Raw genomic sequence first — 12,507 nt, 5'->3', positions numbered from 1 at the left:
ACGTGCGCATCAGTGTGCTTACCGCATGCGTTGAACTGCCGCACGTGCGCATCAGTGTGCTAACCGCATGCGTTGAAACTAGCCGCACATGCGCATCAGTGTGCTTACCGCATGCGTTGAAACTAGCCGCACATGCGCATCAGTGTGCTTACCGCATGCGTTGAAACTAGCCGCACATGCGCATCAGTGTGCTTACCGCATGCGTTGAAACTAGCCGCACATGCGCATCAGTGTGCTTACCGCATGCGTTGAAACTAGCCGCACATGCGCATCAGTGTGCTTACCGCATGCGTTGAAACTAGCCGCATATGCGCATCAGTGTGCTTACCGCATGCGTTGAACTGCCGCACATGCGCATCAGTGTGCTTACCGCATGCGTTGAAACTAGCCGCACATGCGCATCAGTGTGCTTACCGCATGCGTTGAACTGCCGCACGTGCGCATCAGTGTGCTTACCGCATGCGTTGAAACTAGCCGCACATGCGCATCAGTGTGCTTACCGCATGCGTTGAACTGCCGCACGTGCGCATCAGTGTGCTTACCGCATGCGTTGAACTGCCGCACATGCGCATCAGTGTGCTTACCGCATGCGTTGAACTGCCGCACGTGCGCATCAGTGTGCTTACCGCATGCGTTGAAACTAGCCGCACATGCGCATCAGTGTGCTTACCGCATGCGTTGAACTGCCGCACATGCGCATCAGTGTGCTTACCGCATGCGTTGAACTGCCGCACATGCGCATCAGTGTGCTTACCGCATGCGTTGAAACTAGCCGCACATGCGCATCAGTGTGCTTACCGCATGCGTTGAACTGCCGCACATGCGCATCAGTGTGCTTACCGCATGCGTTGAAACTAGTTTACACGCGAATGAAGGTGGTTTGTTTTGTCTTTGTTTTTTAAAACAAATTTTCAAAGAACATTATAGATCTGAAACCCAATATTAACACAGCTTCACAAGTTTTTACAAATAATTAGACAACTCAAGAATTCCAAAATAAGGAATCAGAGCACTCTATTGAAAAAATTGTCCTTTGTTGAATGGGGTCAAATAAAAAAGGTCAGATAAAAGCCCCAAACTTTGAGTGCCCTGCTTAATAAGGCGGCTTAACACCCTTCAACCACATGGAATGAACACAAATGAGGCATTAATACATGTCTAATAAAATAAGTCTGAACAGCCAATAGAACCACTATTATTACTTTTGAAGAATTTGTCATGCAATGTACATTCTGGGTTCCAGTCTATATATAAACATTAAGACCAAGTTTGAATGGAGTGTTTTTAAATGACTGAAGAATGGGGCCCTAGCCATATTTTGTAAGAAACGCATCTAAGAAAAACATTAATGTTTAACATTTTTCATGTACTGATATTTGATTGCAAGAGCTTTTGAACCTGGGACCGTATTTACCAACCCATTCTTAGACTGAAGAATAAAGAATAGACTTAGAACCAAGAAAAATATGCTCAGTATATAAATATATACAGTCTACCACTGTTTATTTTGCCATAAAAACATCGTTCTTCATGAAGAATGGTGTAGATTGAAGTGGTTAATGCCAAGTTTGACTTAGATTTAAAGCAGTATTGGAATATCCCAATTTAAAGAATATTCTTTATTATTACACTTAAGACAAGTCTAAGAATTGTTTGGTGAATACGGGCCCTTGTATGAACCTCTAGAATGGAGAACTGTTTTGTGTCCATATGATGCATGTACTCTTTAAATCATTTAAGGTAATCAGAGGTTGTGCAAAGATTTTAGTAATTTTTTTAATTTGACACTGGATAGCTAGTACGTATGACAGACTGATGATTCGAGAACAAGTATTTCATACAAGTATTAGTATACACACTTTTAAGAATTGACGTGATAAATTGATGGTTTAATGAAAGTAGTGACTTCATGTCTTCTTGAAAAATGCTTCAAGATTTTTGAAAACTGATTTATTGTAGCTACTGCTCAAAAGAGGCCTGCAGTTGAATTATGGACATCTCCCAGCGACCAGTTCTTTGTGAAAGGAGGAACTCTACGGCTCAAGTGCATATTTGCGGGAAAGTAAGAAACTAAGATTATATTCAGAAGTTTGTTTTTATTCCACTGCCATGAAATAAGCCTTGTTTTTGGATAACTTAGCTTAATGCATGTGTGTAAAGTGTTGTCTCAGGCTTAATGCATGTGTGTAAAGTGTTGTCTCAGGCTTAATGTATGTGTGTAAAGTGTTGTCTCAGGCTTAATGCATGTGTGTAAAGTGTTGTCTCAGGCTTAATGCATGTGTGTAAAGTGTTGTCCCAGGCTTAATGCATGTGTGTAAAGTGTTGTCCCAGGCTTAATGCATGTGTGTAAAGTGTTGTCTCAGGCTTAATGCATGTGTGTAAAGTGTTGTCTCAGGCTTAATGCATGTGTGTAAAGTGTTGTCTCAGGCTTAATGCATGTGTGTAAAGTGTTGTCTCAGGCTTAATGCATGTCTGTAAAGTGTTGTCTTAGGCTTAATGCATATGTGTAAAGTGTTGTCTCAGGCTTAATGCATGTGTGTGAAGTGTTGTCTCAGGCTAAATGCATGTGTGTAAAGTGTTGTCTCAGGCTTAATGCATGTGTGTAAAGTGTTGTCCCAGGCTTAATGCATGTGTGTAAAGTGTTGTCCCAGGCTTAATGCATGTGTGTAAAGTGTTGTCTCAGGCTTAATGCATGTGTGTAAAGTGTTGTCCCAGGCTTAATGCATGTGTGTAAAGTGTTGTCTCAGGCTTAATGCATGTGTGTAAAGTGTTGTCTCAGGCTTAATGCATGTGTGTAAAGTGTAATCTCAGACTTAATGCATGTGTGTAAAGTGTAATCTCAGACTTAATGCATGTGTGTAAAGTGTAATCTCAGACTTAATGCATGTGTGTAAAGTGTTGTCTCAGGCTTAATTCATGTGGGTAAAGTGATGTCTCAGATTAGCCTTCGCTGTCTGCACAGGCAAATCAGTGACAACTCTTTCCAGTCTTAACTGGATTTTCGCCAAAAAGCGAACCATTCAATAAAAGCAGCAAGTCATGTCCCCGATAAGCTTGTTCAGACTGCACAGGTTAATCAAGTACAAAACTTTATGTACATGCTATAAGCCCCATTATCCCAGAGCAAGGTTCAGATGTTTGTTTTGATGCCTCTGTCGTGATATAGGGAAAGGTCATAAAATATCATGTTGTTACCAATGTCCATGTGTGTGTGTGTGTGCGTTGGACATAATGGGATTATCGAGAGGACAGTTAACATACAAATTCCACGTCGCATCGGCACAATTTAAGGTCATGGCCACTATGGACACTTGGAATTGTGTATGTTCCTGATATTGATTATTTTTAATAAAATATTGGTGTCTACGCAACAACTTTATAATTCATGACTGATGTTCAAAATAAATTAACACAAATAATCATACCAAGGAAATATGTCACATGCTACAACCATTTTACTTGGTTTAAGGTCAAGGTGACAGTGGGTACTTGAAGCTTTGGGCATATTTATATTATATGTATAAGATGTTTGTGTTTGGTCCATAACTTATTTGTGCATGTTTGGATTTGAAAATAAAACTGCATATTTTACATGTGTATCAATATGAGATGTTGGCTTTAACACCATGTTTCTTACTTTAAGGTCAAGGTCACAGTGGCCACTTGAAGTTTGTGCCTAGTCCTTCTAAAGTAATAGTAAAAGCAGATGTTCGTAGGACTGTCTTTTATCCAGCATGCTGGAATTCTGAAATAAATTGGCAAAATTAATGATCATATCAAGATAACATGTTACAGCTCAAACTATGGCACTCATTTAAAGGTCAATGTCATAAATGGGAAATCGGTTTTAGTGTAACAACAGTCATGTAACAAAGGTAAAAACATGCTGTATAAACTGTTCACATTATGTATATCAAAAACATTTGTTTCTGTGTCCATAGCGAGGGCTTCTATGCCTGCAAAATTTGAGCTTTGAAATTTGGAAAATGTGGGGTTTTTTTAATCTCGCACAATTTTGAAAGGTGCACATTTTCTAATAATCTTTGACCAGTTTTACATAGCAGATCCGCTATATTGCACTCTGTTCTTTCAAAATGTGGTATTTATTGCACATTGTCCTTGGTTCTAAATGGTGTCTACAATATTTATTGTATTACTCTACTTTTGTTAATAAATTTAGTTTGGTTTGGATTTTAAATATCATGGAAATTAGTTTTTATATCTCATTCCACCTATGGCAACATATTTTCAACACGGCTGCACAAAGTAATTAACAGCCCAAAGTCTAACTGTCCATATATGGTGAGTGTATACAGTAACTGAAATGTATGTCATAAAGAGACCACATTTGCAAAATGGATTTGATAATTTTACAGTTATGCACTAGGAAATGTTTATAGAAAATGTACACTTTTCATGTTAAAATCATATTTGTCACAGCCCTACCCCGGAAGTGTACTGGTCGAAGACAAAGGGCAGTTTCCCGGACAGAATGAGCCTGAAGAGTTTCGGAATGGAGATCGAGATAATTGACCTTGAGTTATCAGACGCGGGGCAGTATGAATGCACCGGACTCAACGCAGAGTCTCAACAGCGCGCTACCAAGGCCTTTGATGTTCGCATCGAATGTAAGCTTAGTAATGGTCTGGCTCTTGGAAAACAGGCCTTAATGCATTTGCTTAAAGTCTTGTCCAAGATTAGGGAAGACGCTTTCCCCTTAAATGCTATTTTTTCGTTTAAAGAAAGTCTTTTCTTAGCAGAGTTTATTCACTTCTGAAAGTGTTCCCCTTGATTAGCCTATGCAGACTGAACAGGTTAATCTGCGGAGAAACTGAATGCACATGTATTAAGCCTTGATTTTCTAGAGTGAGCCTCAAATACATGTGAACGGGTGATGTTAATGTTGTAAGCATGCTTTCATGTGTATGGGGTTATGTTGTTGTAGCACATTCTAAGGCCTACTACATTCCCTTGAGTATAAAATTGTTGTTGTGGATTGTTGGAGTTCTACTAAGGCCTTTGACATTAACATTGTTAGTAAGCTTTAAGTAAGTTTATTATGACCCAATAGAGTGAGAAGCATAAAGCATTGCACTTTTCCAACTATATGTAAATATGTCTGAATGTCTTTCCCAAAGATTTTGTTGTTGACTTATCTACTTATGTACTGTGTGGATCTTGCTAAAACTTTGAGTTTCACAGTTTCTGACTTAAATATTTAGATGAATGTGTTAATTTTTTTTATATGCAACAAGTTTTCACAGAAAATTACGGCCCTTTGTTGGTTTTTCATGTCATGTGACTAATGTTTTCAACTTGTCTGTTTTTATACGCCCGTATAAAATACGGGACGTATTATGTGAAACCCCTTGGCGGGCGGCGGGCGGGCGGCGGGCGGCGGGCGGCGGGCGGAAGGCATCACTTTGTCCGGACTCTAATTCAAATTGTATTCATCCGATCTTCACCAAACTTGGTCAGCAGTTGCATCTAGTTGATATCTAGGCCAAGTTCGAATATGGGTCATGCCGGGTCAAAAACTAGGTCATAGGGTCAATAAGTGCATTTTCAAAGGGGCCACTTTGTCCGGACTCTATTTCAAATTGTATTCATCCGATCTTCACCAAACTTGGTCAGCAGTTGCATCTAGTTGATATCTAGGCCAAGTTCGAATATGGGTCATGCCGGGTCAAAAACTAGGTCATAGGGTCAATAAGTGCATTTTCAAAGGGGCCACTTTGTCCGGACTCTATTTCAAATTGTATTCATCCGATCTTCACCAAACTTGGTCAGCAGTTGCATCTAGTTGATATATAGGCCAAGTTCGAATATGGGTCATGCCGGGTCAAAAACTAGGTCATAGGGTCAATTAGTGCATTTTCAACGGCGCCACTTTGTCCGGACTCTAATTCAAATTGTATTCATCCGATCTTCACCAAATTTGGTCAGAAGTTGTGTCTAGATGATATGTAGGTCAAGTTCAAATATGGGTCATGCCGGGTCAAAAACTAGGTCACGAGGTTACTTAGTGCATTTCAAGCATTTAGCATGGTGTCCGCTCTCTAATTGAAGTAGTTTTCATCTGATCTTCACCTAATTTGGTCAGAAGTTGTGTCTAGATGATATGTAGGTCAAGTTCGAACATGGGTCATGCCGGGTCAAAAACGAGGTCACATAGTGCATTTCAAGCATTAAGCATGTTGTCCGCTCTTTAATTGAAGTAGTTTTCATCTGATCTTCACCAAATTTAGTCAGATGTTACATCTAAGTGATATCTAGGTCAAGTTCAAATATGGGTCATGCCGGGTCAATAACTAGGTCTTGAGGACACTTTCAAGCATTGAGCATGGTGTCCAAAACCTTCGAACGGGCGTATCTTGTGACAGTTTGGCACTCTTGTTCTACTTAAGAATGTACAAACCCCAAATTTAATGTTTTTCACAGTAGAATGACCTAAGACTTTCACAGTTTAATGACCTCAGACTTTCACAGTTGAATGACCTCAGACTTTCACAGTTGAATGACTTCAGACTTTCACAGTTGAATGACCTCAGACTTTCACAGTTGAATGACCTCAGACTTTCATAGTTGAATGACTTCAGACTTTCACAGTTGAATGACCTCAGACTTACATAGTTGAATGACTTCAGACTTTCACAGTTGAATGACCTCTGACTTTCACAGTTGAATGACCTTCATTTGTCATGGATTGTTTAGAAAGAAGTCTTGGCTGTGATTAGTTTTTGGCAGAATTATTGTTCTTGTCAGTTTTTCCAATATAAAATATATATTTACAAAATGTTGTGTTTTTTAACTCCTCTTAATTTCTGGCTAAATTATTGCCAGGTGTGACTTTTTATCAACTGTCGAATATATAGTGGATTTTTCTGTGTCAAAACTATGTGGGGATCAGTGTGACTTGTTTCTTGATTGTTTTTTAGGAAATTGTTAAGGGATAACACATCTGTTCATATTTCCAATATAAAAAACAAACAAACAAAAACCAACAAATCAACAGTGCTGGGAACCGTTTCAATAAACATCATAGTACACATTTACGATACGATAAATTTTTCGAAAATACATTATTGCTAAAGTCCATATCATATGATTATAAATTTTCAGTACTTAATTAATTACATTGGCATCAAGCGCCATATATATTTGACGAGCCTGGCGAGCTAGTTCGTCTACTTATTAAGATTACACAATTCTCTCGTAAGTTAAAATTGTCGTACGATCATTTCATTTCTGTACACTCAGATGCCAAATAACCATTGGCTTCTTTATTTTGACTTATATAAAGATTTTAACAAAATAACAGTATATAACTTTCTATGCCACAGTATTCTTATAAAATGCAAATCATTTTTGGTACATACTATTTTTGTGAATATATTAAAATATGTAAGAAAAAAAACACCTAAGTAGCAATCCTCAAAAAATATCAGTATAAGCCCATGGTGTTAGTGTACCCCTGATTTTCTCTGCTTTGCAGCTGGCCCGGAGTGGGTGGATGAGCCTGTGAGCCAGGAGAAAAGTACGAAAGAGAAAGTGACCTTCATCTGCCGGGCCAAGGGGTCCCCTGAACCCAATTATAACTGGTACATCAACGGGGTGCCCTTGGAAGCAGGTCAGTTGTAACACGTGTTGGGTCTATCACAGATCCCACAGTGATCCTTCATTGTCTTTGAATACTTACTGCACTATTACCACATATCAGCTGTTTGTAGATATCATGAGAAAAGTAATTAGATGTTCCTGTTCAAGCAGCAATGTATGAACAGCTTGGTTTTGCACTGCAGTGTTGTTCTTTTTCACCATTTTGGGAATGTTGCTGTTTCATTTGGATTAGGGAAAATTGCAATGTTTAGACTTAATTGGGAAATTGATGTTGTTCATGTTAACGATTTAATTATTTACTTTGGTTAAAATTAAAGAGCTGGATAGGGAGATGAACTAAATGTTGCAATGTTTAAAAAAAAAATGCATTTTTTTGTTGAAATCTTCAATTGGAAATAATATGCAGTCATTTGAGAACAATATAAACTTTTCATGCCCCCCTTCGAAGAAGTGGGGGTATATTGTTTTGCTGGATGTTGGTCAGTCTGTCGATCTGTCTGTAGACCAGATCGTTTCCGATTAATAACTCGTCAAAGAATTGAACGATTGGTTTGATACTTCACATGTGTATTGGCCGTGGACAGTAGATGACTCCTATTGAAATTGTGGTCACTAGGGAAAAAGATCAAGGTCACTATCACACTAAGTGTGAAAATTGTTTCCAATTAATTACCCGTCAACGGATTGACCGATTGGCTTGATACTTTACATGTGCATTGGCCTTGTACAGAAGATGACACCTATGGAAATTAGGGTCACTAGGTCAAAGGTAAAGATAACTGTCACAATAAGTGTTAAAATTGTTTCCGATCAATAACTCGTCAACAGGTCAAAGGTCAAGGTCACTGTCACAATAAGTGTGAAAATCAAATCCGATCATTAAATCCATGAATTGACTGATTGGCTTGATACTTCACATGTGTATTGGCCTTGGACAGGAGATGACCCCTATTGAAATTGGGTAAACAAGGTCAAGGTCACTGTCACAATAAGTGTGAAAATCGTTTCAAATCAATAACTTGCAACAAATTGACTGATTGGCTTGATACTTCCCATGTGCATTGGACTTGGACAGTAGATGAATCCTATTGAAATTGGGGTCACTAGGTCAAAGGTCATGGTCACTGTCACAATAAGTGGAAATAATATGCAGTCATTTGAGAACAATATAAACTTTTCATGCCCCCCTTCGAAGAAGTGGGGGTATATTGTTTTGCTGGATGTTGGTCAGTCTGTCGATCTGTCTGTAGACCAGATCGTTTCTGATTAATAACTCGTCAAAGAATTGAACGATTGGTTTGATACTTCACATGTGTATTGGCCGTGGACAGTAGATGACTCCTATTGAAATTGTGGTCACTAGGGAAAAAGATCAAGGTCACTATCACACTAAGTGTGAAAATTGTTTCCAATTAATTACCCGTCAACGGATTGACCGATTGGCTTGATACTTTACATGTGCATTGGCCTTGTACAGAAGATGACACCTATGGAAATTAGGGTCACTAGGTCAAAGGTAAAGATAACTGTCACAATAAGTGTTAAAATTGTTTCCGATCAATAACTCGTCAACAGGTCAAAGGTCAAGGTCACTGTCACAATAAGTGTGAAAATCAAATCCGATCATTAAATCCATGAATTGACTGATTGGCTTGATACTTCACATGTGTATTGGCCTTGGACAGGAGATGACCCCTATTGAAATTGGGTAAACAAGGTCAAGGTCACTGTCACAATAAGTGTGAAAATCGTTTCAAATCAATAACTTGCAACAAATTGACTGATTGGCTTGATACTTCCCATGTGCATTGGACTTGGACAGTAGATGAATCCTATTGAAATTGGGGTCACTAGGTCAAAGGTCATGGTCACTGTCACAATAAGTGGGAAAATTGTTTCTTATCAATAACTCTTCAAAGAATCCACCGATTGGCTTAATACTCCCCATGTGCATTTGCCTTGGACAGTAGTTGACCCCTATTGAAATTGGGGTCACTAGGTCAAAGGTCAAAGTCACTGTCACAATAATTGTGAAAAAAAATTCCGATCAATAACTCGTCAACGAATTGACTGATTGGCTTGATACTTCACATGTGCATTGGCCTTGGACAGTAGATGACCCCTATTGAAACTGGGGTCACTAGTTCAAAGCCCTGTTTTGGGGACATATGTCTCCGACCACGGAACTCTTTTTGAGATTAGAAATGGGGCTGAATTTCAGCCCCAAATATGATTTTAAAAAACTGCACTGTGATTGAAATACTGGCCCCACATGTTGTAGCTAAATAAATTAAACATGTCGATTGAAAACTAAATAAACAGGCATGATTGGAAAATTTGCTAACACAAACTAATTAGCATAATAGCAATTACATTTTGTAATGAACGGATTTCGACACATGTTACAGATTAATAGTTTATTGTTTACACCTCTCGAGAACGCTGTGAAAATGTTTGTCGCGTCGGCGCATTGTTTCTGCAATAAAATCGGCGATCAAATGTGTCACTTAACGTCCCAGATAGTAATTTCTTTAACCCGTAGACTGTTGGCAATACCTCACTGTATAATTCAACACCAAAAAATGATAAGCAGTCAGAATTAACACCGGTCAGAACCGGTCATCAAGACAAAGGAAAATGGCTGGTGTGAATATCAAAACAAAGGTGTAATCGTTAATCTTATCGGCTTAGATAAGCAATTAGCACTGATTTGTCCCTGAACGGTCAACAGATTTACCACGATTACCTCAAAGTGATCGCTTAATTCAAGACTTGGACATTAAAATACACTAAAATCAGCGGTCGCTGGTCGCGTAAAGACAAAAGTCGCTTAATACAATATGAAAATATAGTAAAAACGCTCGGGCGGGATTCAAAGTGGTCGCATAAGACAAAAGTCGCTTAATTCAAGTAGTCGCAAGCACAAGATTGACTGTAGTTTGTGCTTATTATTAATTTTAATACTGTTCCTTTTTATTTACATCAGGTTGTGTCTATCTATAAGTGTTTTCATGTTGTGGGCCTTTCTACACTCATTATGACTGGTACATCAAGGTTGTTCTATTAGAAGCAAGTCTGCAAATAATGGCCGCAGTGAAATTGAAGAATAAATGTGATTTATGTATATTTTTATGACTGCAGCTCAGCAAGGGTCAGAGTATGTGACTGACCCGCGGATTTTCAAGAATTCCCGCTTTCACAAACCCAATGACTACAACATCACTTTGACTGACCTTACCCTAGAAGACCACATGAACATCCAGTGTAATGCTAGCAACAAACACGGCTATGTTTTTGCTGACTTTTACCTCAATGTACTAGGTAAGTTATTATATATGACCTGATCATTCAAAATTAGGTCTTATGGCATTTGTGGCCGGTATAGCTCCTTACCAGCCTGTGCATCTGCAGAGTCTGGCCAGGAGCCTACCTGTCAGCAAATGAGACCTGGACACTTTGTAGCAGACAGTGTAGCTCCTTACAAGACTGTGTAGATGCGCGGGCTGGTCATGAGCTAGCCTAGTGGCATATGGTAAAATAAATAGGATTTAGTTGATGTTAAAGAGGTAGTTACCTGTGGATTTCTAACAAGTAAACAAGTCATGGTATTTAATTATATCTCACCTCCTACAAAAATGACCTAATCCGATTGGCTAAGAGCGGTCACGTGCCCATGGTGTATTTTCCATACACCTTGAATAATTTCCATACACCCCAAGTAAGCGTGTATTCGGTTGAGATATAATCGTTACACAGTTAGTAACTGATGGGTATGGGATATACACCCTTAGTACTTTCATACCATACAACACCATCAGTTACTTACAGTGTAACTAATAGTACAACGTTTAAAACTTGCTATACCTTTATCTCTAGAATTTTGTCATTTATCCTTTTTTATTCCGTGATATAATATTTAACTGAAATTGCATGCAATCAGTAGTGACTACATTTTGGGGCTTTTCTTATCAAATATTGTCAAACAGTATCAGGGACTACCCTAGGCCTTAAAAATAGGGAGAAGTAACTTCTCCTTTTTCTGAAACAGGGAGAAGTTAAATCAGGGAGAAGTTTGTGCGAACAATATCAAAAACAAAACATGTTCATTTCACATCTTTTATTATTTCTATCATTATACTTTGTTTATTTGTAAAAACAATAAATTCTCACTGTCTAAAATCTACTTCATCATAACACATTTAAGTCATTTAACACATTTAAGTAATTTAAGATATGTACCGGTAGCACCTTTTCATCACATATTTATCGTTATTATATTATCATCATCCCTATGACTGCTTTTGTAACAAAACACAATTTTAATGCATGGAACATCTAGTATATCTTTTACTGTTTATCCGAATACTATACATGTCCGAAATATGTACACTTAAGAATGCCTTACCTTTTTAACTTTAATAATCCAAATTTTCCTTGTTGTTATCTGGTTTAACAATCTTTATCAAATGTTTGTTAAATCCAGTTAATGCTTTCTCCATTAATGAATCACCATTACTTGTAATTTGAATCATCAGTTTTGAATTGAACGCGGGTTGAGTGTTACAATACGTCCGCCATTTGCAATGTCGATGGTTATGATGTAGCAATTTAATTCTACTCGGATAATTTATATCTAATCGAGGAAATGTGTTTTCTCAATGTTTATGTGTAGTATTTGACTTTTTAGTATCAAAAAATGAACTGTGATTCCAGTTTATATCTATAAGATGAGTGTTACTCGTAATTATCTGTGGATTAACAAACTGACAAAACTCGCTGGACTTTATAGTGGATCTACGCAATTAATAGACCTTTGATCAATTTTTTTTTTCTTGAATTATTTTTCTTTAACCGTGCCATCTGCCAAAAACCTGCAATATCGGATGG

General features: G+C 38.2%; 2 protein-coding genes across 5 annotated transcripts in view; both read left to right on the top strand.

Annotated features, from left to right (window-relative positions):
• The window catches only part of LOC127880903 (E3 ubiquitin/ISG15 ligase TRIM25-like), a 285,579-nt gene that overhangs the window by 183,535 nt on the left and 89,537 nt on the right, over positions 1-12,507 (top strand). The gene's annotated exons all lie outside the window — the stretch shown is intronic.
• Positions 1-12,507, top strand: part of LOC127880899 (neuroglian-like) — a 136,238-nt gene that overhangs the window by 79,107 nt on the left and 44,624 nt on the right. For 2 of the 3 annotated variants that reach the window (XM_052428384.1, XM_052428383.1), the window contains exons 7-10: positions 1,960-2,062; positions 4,441-4,628; positions 7,496-7,630; positions 10,762-10,941. The exons of the other annotated variant lie outside the window; for it this stretch is intronic. In XM_052428384.1, the coding sequence (XP_052284344.1) occupies positions 1,960-2,062; positions 4,441-4,628; positions 7,496-7,630; positions 10,762-10,941 (606 nt within the window). The remainder of the gene's footprint in view (positions 1-1,959; positions 2,063-4,440; positions 4,629-7,495; positions 7,631-10,761; positions 10,942-12,507) is intronic. 3 annotated transcript variants of the gene reach the window in all.

Source organism: Dreissena polymorpha, chromosome 5, assembly GCF_020536995.1.
Source record: "Dreissena polymorpha isolate Duluth1 chromosome 5, UMN_Dpol_1.0, whole genome shotgun sequence".
Lineage (NCBI taxonomy): Eukaryota > Metazoa > Mollusca > Bivalvia > Myida > Dreissenidae > Dreissena > Dreissena polymorpha.
Note: the sequence above shows the minus strand (reverse complement) of the source record. Positions and strands in the feature narration are given on the sequence as shown.